Source organism: Salvia miltiorrhiza, chromosome 2, assembly GCF_028751815.1.
Source record: "Salvia miltiorrhiza cultivar Shanhuang (shh) chromosome 2, IMPLAD_Smil_shh, whole genome shotgun sequence".
Taxonomy (NCBI): domain Eukaryota; kingdom Viridiplantae; phylum Streptophyta; class Magnoliopsida; order Lamiales; family Lamiaceae; genus Salvia; species Salvia miltiorrhiza.
Window position 1 is genome coordinate 15,082,846 of NC_080388.1, and position 16,597 is coordinate 15,099,442.

The 16,597-nt window shown below is 30.5% G+C and overlaps 1 protein-coding gene across 1 annotated transcript; it reads right to left on the reverse strand.

Moving 5' to 3' along the window:
- Positions 1 to 1,778: 1,778 nt before the first annotated feature.
- Positions 1,779 to 12,724, reverse strand: LOC131011328 (putative glycine-rich cell wall structural protein 1). Its single transcript, XM_057939110.1, has 3 exons — positions 12,593 to 12,724; positions 10,008 to 10,433; positions 1,779 to 2,168 (listed from the first exon to the last, which is right to left on the reverse strand). The coding sequence occupies exons 1-3, from the start codon at positions 12,687 to 12,689 to the stop codon at positions 2,062 to 2,064; spliced, it is 630 nt and encodes a 209-aa protein (XP_057795093.1). The 5' UTR covers positions 12,690 to 12,724; the 3' UTR covers positions 1,779 to 2,061.
- Between the last annotated feature and the right edge of the window lie 3,873 nt (positions 12,725 to 16,597).

The following is a 16,597-nucleotide window of genomic DNA, read 5'->3' on the forward strand; positions in this document are numbered from 1 at the left end:
ATCTTCCTCCTTATCCTGACTTTGTGCATCTTCATCTTCTTCACTTATAAAACCAATGGGATTAACATAATCTGCCTCCTCATCCCTCATAGAAGCTTCTGCCTCAAATCCTGAACCTATCTCAGTATCCTCTGCCCCAAATCCTGAACCCATCTCAGTATCCTCTGCCCCAACTCCTGAACCCATCTCGGTAGCCTTTGCCCCATCTCCTGAACCCATCTCAGTAGCATCTGCCCTATCTCCTGAACCCATCTCAGTAGCATCTGCCCCAACTCCTGAACCGATCTTAGTAGCCTCTTCCATGACCACATTAGCTCTCTTAGAACCCTCTATCACAAGACTCGCAACTCCACCATCATTAACTACACTCTCTGCTCCAAGAATTTCAGTGGATTCTCTACCATTTCCCAAGTTAGTTTCAATCTCTGTTGGCAATAGAGCCCTAGTAAAGCCTCTAGAAATGGGTGTTCATCATCATCAACGAAAATATCTATCTCCTTGAAACCAAGAGCATCTAGATATTGAATCACCCTCTTACAATAAACTTCATCTTTCAAAAAAAAAAAATAGACCCTCTTCAACATCTCTATCAGGATCCCACATGTATATGCCTTTGGGATTTGGAAACCCTAGTTCACTAAACTGATTCTGGATATGAGACAGTGGCATCACCTCTACACAAGCCACTACTTTCTCCAAATCATAAGATTCGAATAGCCATTTATATATCCTTCTTATCCTAATTCACACCAAAATGAAAATAAATCCTTGGCATCAATCATACTGCTACAATAAAGCAAAAATGAAAAAATCATAAAGGATTCAACCTAAAATCAATCCAAAATCAACCCAAAATCAATTACTTGTTCATAATGATCAAACAAACAACATATTGACAGGGAGAAGTAGTTTTTTTTTACTTACCTTTGTTCTCCTTTATCTTCTCCGGCCATTGCATGCAAACAAATCACCAAACTTCGATTTTAATTCCGGCGGCGACGCGAAGGAGAAGAGAAGATGAGAAGTCGAAGGGTTCTTTTGGTTTTGGTGTTCTGCATTGAAGGAGTATTGGTCCTCCCAGGGTTTAAACGGTAAGTGGGGCCCATTTGCAAATAAAAAAAAAATAGTAATTACTGGACGGACGGTTAACGGGCGTCAGTTTAGTGGACGGAAAATTTTAAAAACAAATACAATAAGGTCTGCCGTGTCACTAACAATTCGTGGAGGATGTTTTTGAAAAATACGGGGCAACCTCAAGGGTTTATTTGCTATTTAACTCTAAAAAAACTATCAAGTATGCTATGTCTGCCATATTTAGGTGGAAATACCTCGTGCATTTGTGTGTGCTGAAAGCAAGATTATCTATTTATTTTGGTTAAGGAGTATGTTATTTAGTGAGTTCTGGAAATTGATGTAATTTATAATTTCTACAGTTGCATTTGCTTGAAATTTGAGGTTAATTTTGGTTCATAACCAAATCGGGTACCCGATTAATTTGGAGACGATTTTGAAAAATGAGTTAATTCGGGTAATTTAGGGTACTCGAGTCGAATATTAAAGTACCCGATTATAAATTCGGTACCGATATCGATACAAGCTTTCGATCATTTTTTGAATTCGAGTACCCGAACTCGACTCGATTGCCGCCCCTAGATGGGGGTTACGTCTTTTAGGGATTGGTTAATTAGCTCTCCATATTTACTTATCCTTTTGCCTCAATGCATTGTTAGGCGTAATTTCCCAAGTGCCCATTAATCCCAAGAAACTCCAAAATCATATATTACTAATATATATAATTAAGTAGAGTGAAAATAAGAAATCAAACACTAGTTACAATCTTTTTGCACTAGAATATCCATATATTTAGCACGTGACATTCACAAAGAAGGAACTAATGAAGCTTATCCACATATTATTTATAATTTTCATGCAAGCTAAGTTTTTTTTTTTTTTTTCCGAATTTTGCTATTTCAAAATATTCGAGCCTAGCTTGCAACTACTTTTTATGATTAGTTTGGTCTCAGCACCCATAAAGGCAGCGGCTACGTACAATTGCCTCTCTTAGCCAACACCTCCGCCCCCTCTGCCAGCCATATTTCCTCGCGAGCCACCGTCTCCGCCTCCGTATTGGTCATGGACGACGGAAGTCGTCTTCTTAGTATCCTTAGCTAAGTAAATTTACACAGAATAAATATATTTAGATCGAGTTAAAAAGATTGTCGAAAACTTGTAATTCTGGATCCGTCCCTGAGAATAATATAGCTAGATCAAGTTACCAAATTTTCTTAATCATATATGAGATGACAAACTAACAGAAAATTAGAAACTTAATTACTAGAGGAAAATTAAAACTTATTCTCTTCGTTCACGATAGAACTTGCCTATCTGTCGATCAAAAAAGTCGTCTCGTTAAAGGCTACTTTTTCGACCGATAATCTACTATTTTCCGTAGTAAATTTAAAATTTCAACCGAAAAAGTAGGTTGTCATTCGAAAAAGTAATCGTTGGCAAGGTTGCCACCTGAGCGGCAACCTACTTTTCCGATAGACAACTTAATTTTTATTACACTCTTCATTACACAATTGTACTTGTATAAGAAAAATGTAAGACTTTACACGAAAAATGATGTAAAGTCATCAACATCCAAGGGCAATGTATACCCTTCGAGCATGAGTTTTAAATGGCATATGATCTTTTTTTTTATATAAAAATGGCATTTTTAATTAAGAGTTATAAATGTGGTGTTTTTGCCCATTAACATATAAAATTTTGTAGGAAATAGTGACACGCATGAGTTTTAAAACGAGGTTGTTAAATTTATTGAGAGTGGTGAAAAAGTAAAAAAGTAAAATAAATGAAGTACTCCCCTCGTTCCACTAGAATATGCTCATTTTTCATTTTGGGAGATTAATAATGTACTTAAATACTTATTCGATGTGGACCACATACACTTTTTCCCTCAAAAATAAGTTTCTTAATCACTGTGTCCAAAAGAATTGAACTTATTCTAGTACGAATATGAATGGAGTATTATTAATGATCAATTCAAATAAGAGAAATAAGTTTCTTAATCACTGTGTCCAAAAGAATTGAACTTATTCTAGTACGAATATGAATGGAGTATTATTAATGATCAATTCAAATAAGAGATATATTTGCAGGAGACTAGTCTTAATATGAGATCGGGTCCGATCGGACGGTACCGATCTTTGGATTAGGTTGATGGGTCGGATGGGTCAACCCATATTTATAAAAAATTAGATAAAATTAAAACCTAAGCCGAGAGTTGCACCCTAAATCTCTAGTTTCAAAGACAAGTGTTTACCCATTGTAACACATAGTCTCTACTGATATTTATTAAAATTTTATTTATAATATCTTACTTGATTATATGAAATGTCTCATTTCAAAATAAAGTCATATTTGCTCTCAAGAAAAGTCTTAGTTTTTCTTGAGAAAAGTCTTATTTAATTTATAAAAACATTTAAGCAATATTTTCATTTACGAATAAAAATCTTAAAATCTTATTTGCTATTAAGAAAAATCTTATTTTATTTTATGAAAAATATTATTGACATTCAAGCAAGTCTCCTTTAAAAATAAAAAGTCTTAAACTCTTACTTTCCATGAAAAAAAAGTCTTATTTACTTTGAAAAATAGTACTATTTGATTTATGAAAAATATTATTTACATTGAAACAAAAGTCTCATTTATGAATAAAAAGTCTTAAAATTTTATTTGCTATTAAGAAAAATCTTATTTGATTTTATGCCCTCTGTCCCTCAAAAGTTCGCCCCAAGGAAAACGACACGTGTTTTAATGAAAACAAGTAAAAATTATTTGATGGTGGGATCATGTATAAAAATAGTGTTTAAATTATTATAATTATAAATTTAATGGTGGGGTCACGTAGAAAAAATAGAAAATAAGGAGATTTAGGCAAACTTTTTGGAGACAGAGGGAGTATTTACATTCAAGCAAAAATCTTATTTACAAACAAAAATTCTTAAAGTCTTATTTGTTATTAAGGAAAGTCATATTTATGTTTGAGAAAAGTCTCATTTATTTAATTATATTTACAATTTAAAAAAAATCTCATTACAAATAAAAAGTCTTATTTAATTTATATTTAAATAATGTGTCATTTACAAATAAAAAATTAAATCATATTTGATTTTATGAAAAGTCTCATTTAAGAACGAAAACTTATGATACTTTTATTAAAATTAAATACTAATATTTTTCGTAATAATAAATAAGGATCTTTTCATCTATTAACTTAATACTCAAGTGAATATGAATATTTTGTGAGCAATATATTTTTTTACATTCAGTATAGATATAGACATCACATATCATCACATGAGAGGGAGTAAGGAGGAAGAGACCGGACCGGACGGGAAATTGCCAATACGTTACTTGACAGGGTGTCAAATTTGTACTTGATTTGTTACCTAAAAATATTTACGGATGTATTTGTACCCTAAAATAAAATGTCTTAAAGCAATATATAAAAGACTTATTTGATTTTATGAAAAATCTTATTTACATTTATGAAAATTTTCATTTACAAATAAAATATCTTAAAGTTTTATTTGCTCTAAATAAAAGTTTTAGTTAATTTTATAAAATAATATTATTTATATTTAAATAAAGTCTTATTTGCTGTTAAGAAATTATTTGATTTTCATGAAAAGCATCATCATAATTCTTTTTCATAAATTAAAAACATACAAAATGAAATAAAGATAATCTATCTATTATATAATGCAATACATGTTGAAGCCCCCATAACCTTTCTCTCTCCTACATGGCACTCTCATATTCTTTCATTCTCTTTTTTCTAAATACTACATTTCATGTTTTAAATAATTATTATTAATTCAATTAATCATTATAATTTTTTTTCTTTCCTTATATATTTAACCGTTACATAAGCAATATTAATGTGCATTTATACAAGATGCATATAAATTTGGAAAATTCATATCCATTTATATATATAATGATGTAATTTTAAATTTTCGCACTATATTTTTTATTTAATAAATAATAGTAATATCTATATTATATCTAATCATTATTTTTAATGAAGTAATTTATAATGTATATAAATATAAAAATACTAATCAATAAAGGAGCATATGGTCAATCCAAAAAAAATACAAAATATGAAATGTATCGATTATATTAATATTGCTATAATTATTAATTAAATATTGATTAGTCAAAATGTATGCTAATATAAATTTATTGCATTGTACTAAATTCAATAATTTATTGCATTCTAATTTATCTTAAATCTTCAGTTAATCATTCTAATCTATTTAATATTAATCATTCTAATCTATACATTCTCTCATCCCACATTGAATTTATAGTAGTCAATGACTACTAGAGAACACATATAAAAGGATTAGATATAATGTGTATTTCTCCATCCCTCAATTATTTTGCACCTTCAATTAAATTTGGTCGATTAATTAGTTGGCCAAATAAATAGTTTTATTTTTATTGAAAATTTTGTTTTTATCAATTATTAAAACGTCAATGCTAATTGGCTAAGTAATTGATTTTTTTTTAATTAGAAAATATTTAAGTTCACAAAATTGTAAGTTGACGTAATTTGAAGAATTGTAAAATTGCATTTCTCCATTAATTTGTTAAATATTTGAGCTAATAATTAGAAAATATTTGCTAGATTTTTATAATTTTTGAATCATAAATTTTTAAACTGATGTATCCCCTTAGAAAAAAATTGTCATGATTATATGATTTTCTCTATTTTTTAATTTTATTCATCTCAAGTACTCATTTTAATTATTTTTTATCCAATCCCACATCAAATTTATAGTAGTCTATGCCTACTAGAGAACATATATAAAATGATTAGATACAATGTGTATTTTCCCATATTTCAAGTATTTGCACCTCCAAATAAATTTGATCAATTCATTAGTTGACTAAATAAATAGTTTTATTCTCTAAAAAAAAATAGTTTTATTTTTACTAAAAAATTATTTTGACCAATTATTAAGATGTCAATACTAATTAGCTAAGTAAATGACTTGAAGCATTTCTCCGTATGTTAAATATTTGAGAAAATAATTAGAAGAAAATATTTGAAAGATCATTAGAATTATGAAACATAAACTTTTAAACTGATAGTAAAGATAAAATCAATGTACTTCTCTTAGAAAAAATTAACATGTATGATTATACGATTTTCTCTATTCCTTATTTTTAATCATTTTTATCCATATCTTCTCCAATTCCACATCAAATTTATAGTAGTCTATCATTACTAGAGAACATATATAAAAGGAGTAGATATAATATGTATTTTCCCATTCCTGAATTATTTTGCATCTCCAATTAAAATTGGTCAATTAATTAGTTGGTCAAATAAATAATTTTATTTTTATTGAAAATATTGTTTTGATATATTGTTAAGATGTCTAGCTAAGTAAATGGTTTAATTTTAACTAGCATTTACACCCCGTGCAATGAACGGAAAAATATTTTAAATATTTATATTTATATTAAATTAATACTAATTTAATTATCATACTTATAAATATAATAAAATTTTAATTTTAACTGAATATATTTCAATTAAATATTGATTGAATAAAAAAATAAAGAAGAACTCACAATTATAAATTTTGATATTATGAAATGTAAAAAAAAAGACAAGAAAAACTAAAATTTAATAAAAAGTAATTAAAAAATAAATTTATTCAAAAAGATGAGAGAGGAGAGAGATTTTTTAAAAACAAATTAGTATTTAAACAAATATAACTTTTACATTTTAAATCAAATATTTACATAAAATATATCAAATTAAATCTCTTATCATGATCTTTAATTTGATATCCATATTAAATATTTTATAACCAATCGAATTTCACGATTTTGGAAAGAAATAAAATAAAAAATAAGAAGTTAAAGAAAAATTATAGTTTACAAAGTAACTTTCAATTTTATTATACCTTCAAAATTGCCATTCAATTTTGAAATTGATTTCAAATTGGAAATTGTCTTTTTAATATAACTAGCATTTGCATCCCATGCAACGCACGGGAAAATATCTTTTATTTTTTTATATATAAAAGTTAATACTAATTCAATTATCATACTCATAAATATAATAAAAATTAATTTTAACTAAATATATTTGAATTGAATATTGAAAAATAAAAAAATAAAAAGAATTTACAATTATAAAATTTGATATTATGAAAAGTAAAAAAAAAAGTTAAAAAAATATAAAAAATACTAATAAAAAAAGAATTTAAAATAAAATTTTTCAAAATGATGAGAGAGGAGAGAGAAATATATAAAATTATAATAAACAAATTTAATTTGTACATTTTAAATCAAATATTTACATAAAATATATCAAATTAAAGCTCTTATCGTTTTTTTTTTTTGATCGGACAAAGTAATGTTAGAAGTTAACAGTTTGTACCACAAACACTCCAAGAAATCACCAAGCCCACCTTATTTCTCCAAACACCAATTAACCGCATTTCATAATTTTGGAAAGAAATAAAACAACAAATAAGAAGTTAAAGAAATGGAAAATAAAAAGAAAAATATAGTTTAAACATAAACCTTCAATTTTATTATAACTACAAAATTGCAACTTAATTTTGAAATTAATTTGAAATTGATTTCAAATTGGAAACTGCCTTTCTAATATAGTATAGATATAGATTATAGAATATTTAATTTCATAAAATTATCAAGTTGGCGTAACTTTAAGAAATGTAGAATTTCATTTCTCCATATGCTAAATATTTGAGCATATATATATATATATATATATATATAAGGATTAGATATAACGGTAAATATTACTTTAAACCCCAAATTATGTTCATACAATCAATTATATCTTGAACTATTAAAAAATATTTTTTAAGACTTAAACTATCGATTTTGTATTAATTGTACCCTTCATCCATTTTTCACTCTTTAAATTTTCAATTAATAAAGCAAATAATGATGTTGTTTTATGGAGTATAAAGAATGTTAAAAAAGGATTGATTTTGAATAATCATAGCATACGACGAGCCACGTCAAATTTTCAGAGCCAAAAAAATAGACGAGTGGTGCAATTGATACAAAATTAATAATTAAAGGTTTGTAAAAAAAATCTATAATTAAGGATATAATTGATAGTGTAAAAATAATTTGAGGTTTAAAGTAATACTAGCATTTGCACACCGTGAAATGCACGGGAAACTTTAAACTTTTATATTTATATAAAATTGATATCAACTCAATTATCATATTTATAAATATAATTAAAAAATTATTTTAACTTAATATATATATTTGAAATGTATATTGAAAAAATAAAAAATAATAATAAAAATTGATATAATGAAAAGAAAAAAATTACAATATACTCCCTTCGTCCCATGAAGCAAGATCAAGTTTCCTTTTGGGTCTGTCCCACGAAGTAAGACCAGTTTCTAAAAGTAGCAAAAAATTTATTATTTATTCACCTTTTCACTTTTTCATCTACCACACTTAACACACAAAATATCAATTTCTTAATTCCCGTGCCGAAAAGAACTTGGTATTGCTTCATGGGACGGAGGGAGTATATTGCATACTGCATTCAATCCAAAAGTTTTTAAGGATAAAGATATTTTGGAGTAACTAATGAGATGATTATTCGTGTAAATTTTGTCGAGATTATTGACCAATTATTGATTTATATTTTATTTATTTATATACATATTTTATAAATTTAAATAAATTCAAGAAATTAATTGGTATTACACGAACACACACACACACACACACACACATATATATATATATATATATATGTATATATATATGGGTTTGGGACGATAATAATATTAATATCATCACATATATAATTAAAAAATGGAATACTCCTATGTAGCATCACCATATTTTTGTATTTTTATCTATCCTATTTCTTTTAAAAAAATCATATTTATTAATTCTCATTTATCTGAATCTTCTCATCCCACATTGATTTTTTTATGAAAATTTACCAATTGAAATACTAAATAAATTGATATAATATAATTTGAATCCCGTATCAATTTTTTTAAGCCTTAGACGAGATGATTCTCAAAACTTAGTTATGGTCTTTCAAACTACAAGATGATGCTTACTAGCCAGTTTTATTCTTTCAAACTTCAAATGAAATGATGCTTGAAATTCAGTTATTCTATTTTAAGCTCCAAATGAGATGATGCACATAACTATGTTATGGTTTTTCAAGCTCCATACAAGATTATGTTTTGAAGTTTGTTATGGTATTTTAAACTCCAAATGAGATGATGCACATAATCATGATATGGTTTTTCAAGCTCCATACAAGACGATATTTAAAAGTTAGTTATGATCTTATAAGCTTCAGATTGTATAATCTCACAAATCAGTCCTGGTCTTTCAAGCTCCTAATGAAAATAATGTTCAGAAGTAAGTTATGATATTTAAAGTATCAAATAGTGATGTTCAAACGTTGACGCATAAAAGTCAGATATATTGTTTCAGGATTCAGACGAGATAATTCTCAAAAGTTAAATATTGTCTTTCGAGTTCTTGATGATCATTTGGTCTTATAGAGTTGAGATGGGATGATGCTTATATGGCATATGAGATCTTAAATTAATTTTTATCCGTCAATATAAAAAAATTGTACAAAATTTATATAAAAGAGTATTTTTATTATTCTAGCTAAAAATGAACTTTTAATTGACGAATATAGTAGAAATTAATATAACGTAAATTCTATTACATCAAATTAAATTAATTAAAAATAATATAAATAATTTAAATCAAAATTTAAAGTCCCGTCGAATTTCGACGGGTTATACACTAGTTCTTTTAGAAAGAAAGAAAAAATGGAGCACCATTAAGGTGGGGAATTGGATCCATATGTACTTTTTGTTCTTGTCAAAAGAAAATTTCCACATTATAATAATGTTATTGGAAAAAAAAAAAGAGCTTACATTGATTCACAGCATCCGGATCAACTCTGCTACCATAACCACCTCCATAGCCGCTACCATCACCTCCGCTGCCGCCGCCGCCGCCTCCTCCATAGCCGCTACCACCACCTCCACTACCAGAACCACCGCCACCTCCTCCATAGCCGCTACCACCACCTTCGCTACCACCACCTTCGCCACCTCCTTCGTAGCCGCCACCACCTCCACTACCAGAACCCCCTCCACCTCCTCCATAGCCGCTACCACCACCTCCACTTCCATATCCATGGCCGTTGCCACCTCCACTTCCATATCCACTGCCTCCGCCTCCGCTGCCATAACCACCGCCGCCACCGCCACCTCCGTATCCATGAAGTCCTTCACCTCCATATTTGCCAAAACACTTGGAATCATTTAGAACCTTATTCCTCCCGTTACCCTCCTTAGCTGTGAAAATTGACGCCGACAAACATAATTTAGTTGAATCGATTAATTAAGCGGCAACTTTTTTTGTGGCCAATAGTTATTTGAGGCAGTATTGGACTGCTTGCATGAATTCACTACATTAGCTTGTTATGCAAAATAAAGGTTAGATAAATTTTATAATATTTTAATATATTATTTTTTAAAATTAAAGTTCTTAATAAATTAGTGATTCGTTATCTATTATTTATATATTTTTTTATTTTGTATCATACCTAAGAGGTGTGATAGCGTAACATATTTTTTATATATTTTAATTACCAAACATGATATTAATATAAAATAAACTAATAAACATCTCCGTCAAAAATATTATACTATATGATATCATATCAAGTAGCAAACAAGCCTTTAGTGTTTACGTAGCTTATTTTGAATATTTTATAATCATCAATATATATTTTTATCAAATCTTTTAAGAATTTATATGATATATATATATATATGTATATATATAACGTTTTAATAGTTTATAATTTTTAAGCTCTCAAAAAGTTTATAACTTTAAAAAGTGTTTCAATAGTTAGTTGAGTTTATAAGTTAGTTAGAGTGAGAGTTTGAGTTAATGAGAGAAAATTATGATTATAGAGAGAGAGAGAGAAAGAATCAAGAGGTGAAATGAAAATGGTATACATTAGAAATAACAAAACAAAGGGTTATTTTTTTTGGGAGCTTATAAACTATTGGAACTTATTTTTGCATTTCATAAAGTATTTGAGATTTTATTTTAATATTTTTCAAGAGTTTATAAGCTTCAAAACAAATATGAAATGTTTAAATATCCTTTAAATATATGCTATATTGATATGGCATATATTAACATAAAGATACTATACTTATTTTTAAATTATAGTAACTTTGATCATATGGTGATTTTCTGACTCGAATTTACAAATAATAAATATAGCCCAAGTAAAAAAAATTGGTTGAGTGAGGCTGACATGTATACCGCCGGAAACTGATTTCAAATTGAAGGATTGAATGTGAATGGAGCTCGTGCATATGTGGAAAAGTATGATAATGTTGCAAATCAACTTCCAATAATATATGTCAATTTTAATTGGTCGAAAATTTTGTCTCCAACTAATAAGTGAATAATGGAGACAATTACTACAAAGCTAAATTTGTAATATATTAATAAGTTCAGACTGAAAAATCATCATGAAGTTAAAGTTCGAACTATAATTTAAGAATAACATGAGATATATACTACTTTAAAACTGAAAATATGTTGTTTTCATCCTAGAATATATTTGATTCCATATGAATAGAAGTGGTCAATAAAGGTTCTAAATATTATCATGTCATGTAAGAAATTATATATATATATATATATATAGAGAAAGGTTAAACGGAGAATGCTAAATATTTAGAGAATAGAGAAATCGGAAACAAAAACGAACAGATCTACAAATTTAACGAACAGATCAATGTACCGCATGAACAACAATTTGCCCAGGGTTCGAATCCTGTTGGTGGCGAGATTTTCTTTTTTTTTACTAAATACGTCTGTTCGTTTTTGTTTCCGATTTCTCTATTCTCTAAATATTTAGCATTTCGTGAAACAAAAACGAACAGATCTACAAATTTAACGAACAGATCAATGTACCGCATGAACAGCAATTTGAACAGACGTATTTAACTTGACCCTATATATATATATATATATATATATATATATATATATATATATATATAGGGTTTGGTTCAAGTGTAAACTCTATCTTATGGTGAAAACTAGATCCTATGAACAAACACATAAAATACGTGAACAAGAGATAGTCAAATCGTGAACAATTAAATGTTCACGTGTATACAAGATTCAACCATCTTTATTCATGTATTTTATGTACTACAATTATTCACGACTTGATTATCTCTTGTTCACGTATTTTATGTGTTTGTTCATAGGATCTAGTTTTCACCGTAAGATAGAGTTTACACTTGATCCTTCCACTATATAGATATATATATATATATAGGTAATATTTGAAAAAAGAAAATATGTTGTTTTGATCAACGAATATTTGATTGTATATAATAGAAGCAGCAGATGATACAAAGTCTTAAGTATAAATTAGATCTAATGTGAGAAATTAGGTACGATATGAGGAAGAGCTTACATGGGTCGATTGTGCTGGAAATGCGAGTCGAATTTGAGACAGCTAGAAGAAGCATAATTGTGAGAATACCAACAATAATGTTCACTTTGGAACCCATTATTCTCAAATTTGTAAAACAATTAGACTAGTGATAAATTACTTGGATTTTTCTTATATCTATTTATATGAAAATCTAAGCGATAGATGTTTTATTACATATTTATGAGGAGGCCAAAATTGGTTGGCAGCTGAAAACAAGACTAACCCAACCTATCGTAATTAGTATTAGATTTTTTCTAGTTGTGATTAATATATACTATAAGAATAGTTGAATGCTACTAACTACCAGTCTCATATAGTGAAGTTGTGATTTTATTTATTTATTTTTTCTCTTGGTGACGAGTGTAACCTACTGTCATTGTGTTAATGGCTTTGAGCTATATACATTGTATGTTGTAGCCACAAACACTCATTTTCTCGGTAGGCTGCCCACAGTAGGTACGTAGTTCTGCACTGGGATCTTAGCTTTATCCCAATTCTGATGCTCTACTATAACGACTTTTTTTAGCTATTTTTTATCCTTCAATTTATTGGATTTAATGACTGTGCTGGGCGAAAATTACCATTACTGGGCTCAGGAGACTTTGGGCCAGTTCAGGGATCAAATACAAGGAATAAAGATAGGCCTCAAATGAATTAAGTCAGATCATAATTAATTCATAAATATTAATTCATTCCACTAGAAAATCAATATTGACTTACCCCTTTATTACCGATGATGAGTCGAGGCTTGTATTTAGACTTATTTGACCTCTGTATTTAAAATATCCGACATCCATTAATTAATTAAAGCTCTGACAGCTTATATTAATTAATCTATCTGTAATCCTTAAGTAGTATCACTCAATCCTTATTATTGCGTCTGAACTTAATTAACCTGCAGGGTTTAACGCAAAAAACCTTTTGAGATCCTTAAGGGGATGTCATTATCCTATACCGGATACGGTTACTAATACAGATTACAAAATATCATATATTAACCGCTATCACCCAAGATACAGAGTACTCAAGTTAATATATAACTCTCACCCATAGTAAATCAAAGTGATACACGAATCAATATATATATCTGAAACCTTAAGTCACCGAGATCTTGATTCTTCACTTATGTCAGACAGAAGAATACATCTCACTGTAATCCTATCAATACGTTACGACGTACCAGTATAAATAAGTAGCCAAGACAAACTACTTCCATCTATACTGCAGTATAAACCAACAACTCGTCCTAGAGTCATCTCGGCTGTGATCAGTTTATATCTCTTAAGGTTATTCCAATTATATGGTCTTCTGTGATCTACAACACACCATATAATCTACTTATAAAGAGATAAGGGACATACAGTGCTCGGCTCGTTGAGCTCGCGAACAAGTTCGAATTCGATTGTTCGCGAACATGTTTGCTAGCCTGTTCACGATCCTTCAGTCGAGCCTTCAATCGAGTTAGTACACGAGCCTTAAACGAGTCGAACTCGAACTCGAATAACATATTAATTAAGAAGATTTTCTTAAATTTATAACAAATTCGAGCTTGAACATCATATATACAAACATCTAACGAACCGAGCTCGAGCTCAAGCTCGAATTCGACATTATCGAGCATCACCCGAGCCGAACTTGAACCGAGCATCACCCGAGCCGAACTTGAACCGAGCTCGAGCTTAGTATGTGGGTGACGAGCCGAGCTCGATCATCAAGATAAAAGCTCGAATCGAGCTCGAGCCAAGCTCGAACACTCGAATATTTAAACGAGCCGAGCTCGAGCCTGCTAGTATTCGGCACGGCTCGGCTCGTTTACATCCCTAGACATACATATATAATCATGAACACAATCAGATAGGAGATTAAATAGTGAACTTAGGAAACATTGTATACAAGCATAAAACGTTCTTGCTTTCGGTATACAAATCCAACACAACGGGCAAAGGAAGGAATCAAGAGCCATCGAGGAACTCTGACCCGACCATCGCCCCTCAACGAGTCTAAAACTCCCCCATCGGAAAAACTGACATGGACCACAAGAAAACCTGACAGCGCAAATAGCCAAAACTCGCCGGCCGCCGAACACAGCAAGTTTACACGCAAGTAGCAAGATGCTGAACCCGAAGAAAACTCGAACGAAAACTAGGCAGCCCAGTGAAGGCCTAGACCAATGGCAGACGCAAGCTACTCGCTGGAGGAACTCGCGACACGAAGCTAAGGGCACAACATTGATCAAGATAGCCCCTAGCACCTACGACTAGAAATATCCCAGCGAAAACCGTCGAGAACTTAAGCAAGAAGCTGAGATGGCGGGCAAAAATTCTCAATGCCGGCTAACACTGGTGTGGAACTCGCATATGCTGCGGAACAGCCAAAAGAGTATGACCTCCTGAACCCCAGCGCACACTAGAAAACTATAAAAAAATCTGGGAGCCACTCAACCACCAACACTCGAGCCGACCACCAGAAACGAGACATCAAAGAACACAGAGGAAGCTTGGAGAGGCCAAATCGACAGTCACATCATTCTTAATTTCATCAATAGCGTAGGGCCACCACCCCTCGTATCGATTCTGATTAGACATGATATCAGCACATGAGACTTAAGTTCAACTGAACAATCAGTTTGAGCTTTTCAACCGAGCGAAAATAGTGTTTGAGTAGAGAGGAGTTCAGACCAGTGCTCCGACTCTAGAGATCTTAGTCAAGTGCTGCATAGGCATTGTTGTCTTAGTGTGCTAAGAGAGAGCGAGAAATCCGTGTGTTGGTACTGAAAATTAGATTTTCAGTTTAAGGTTTGATATGCACCCGTAAGCACTAGCCTAAAGTGTTTGTCAGACTAATCATCTGGCTGTGGATGTAGGAAATTGTTTTTTGAACCACGTAAAAATCCTTGTTTTCTTTATCTGCTTTCAGTTATTCTTTACTTGCGTGAAAAATTATTTTACAACTGAATCTGACTAACTGTAAAGAGAAACTAAGGATTTCATTAAGTGACAAACCTTTCTAAAAGCTATTTGAACTAAGTTTAATTTTCGCTGCTAGTGTTATTAGTCTAACTGATAAATCTTCGGATAATCAGTAAGATTCATAACACTCCTCTGTTTACGATCAAACTCGACTGAAGCCTTATCTAGACTAAAGTTATCTGACTAATTCAGTTAATTGAAGTCATCCACCCGATATTTATCAGTAACGGTCACTAGCCTCTCTTCAACAGAAAACTATTTTGAAACTTAACTGAAACTTTCAATTAATATTCTTATCCAAATCATTTCAGTATCAGTTAAGTTCTCTTATATGTTCAAATTTCAGTATTCGCAAAGAATTACCCTACAAGTGTATTCCTTTCCCCTCTCCCCCCTCATACACTTGTTCAGTGACCCTCTGGGACCCAACAACAAGAATGACAAAAACTAGGAGATTTCATTGATTTCATTGATTCTCAGAATGTCAAAAGCACAATAACCTAACCTCATATGCCATATATCTAAGCTAGAATTGGAAGCCAAACTAGAGGTACTAGAAACAGATGGAGCTCGTGGAGTGGTAATAGCTGAGTGAGCATCTGGGCCCTTGATTGAAAGAGAACAAGTGGTAGAAAGTGTATTTTGAAATGATAATTGATAGAGACCATCTCTAAGGGTGCCCTTGATAGAGATCACCTGCTGAATACTCGCTCAAAATGCATGCCTTGGAGGTTCGTGGCTTCTTGGCATAGGGATCTTCGTCTTCTTGAGGGTTTTAGATTGCAAGTTTCTCACATCTACCGGGAAGGGAATTCAGGTGCTGATATTATGGCCAATCATTAAAGGACCGAGGGGTGGTGGCCGCACGAGATTGAGAATATCAAAAAAGCTATTAGGCTTGACATGAATACGCATAGTCGTGTCCGTTTGAAACATTGGCATGGTTTTCTTTTAGGTCGTCTGGTTGGCTATCTTTGGGGGTTGTTGTTGGAGTGTTCCATGGGACTTTTCTCAA

What these genes read in the sequence shown, in the direction of transcription:
- LOC131011328 (XM_057939110.1), bottom strand. Translation starts at nt 12,689, where the DNA reads ATGGGTTCCAAAGTGAACATTATTGTTGGTATTCTCACAATTATGCTT. An exon ending in TTCCAGCACAATCGACCCAT is followed by an intron (nt 10,434 to 12,592) that starts GTAAGCTCTTCC and finishes CAATTTTCACAG; the next exon opens with CTAAGGAGGGTAACGGGAGG. An exon ending in TCCGGATGCTGTGAATCAAT is followed by an intron (nt 2,169 to 10,007) that starts GTAAGCTCTTTT and finishes AAATTTACTTAG; the next exon opens with CTAAGGATACTAAGAAGACG.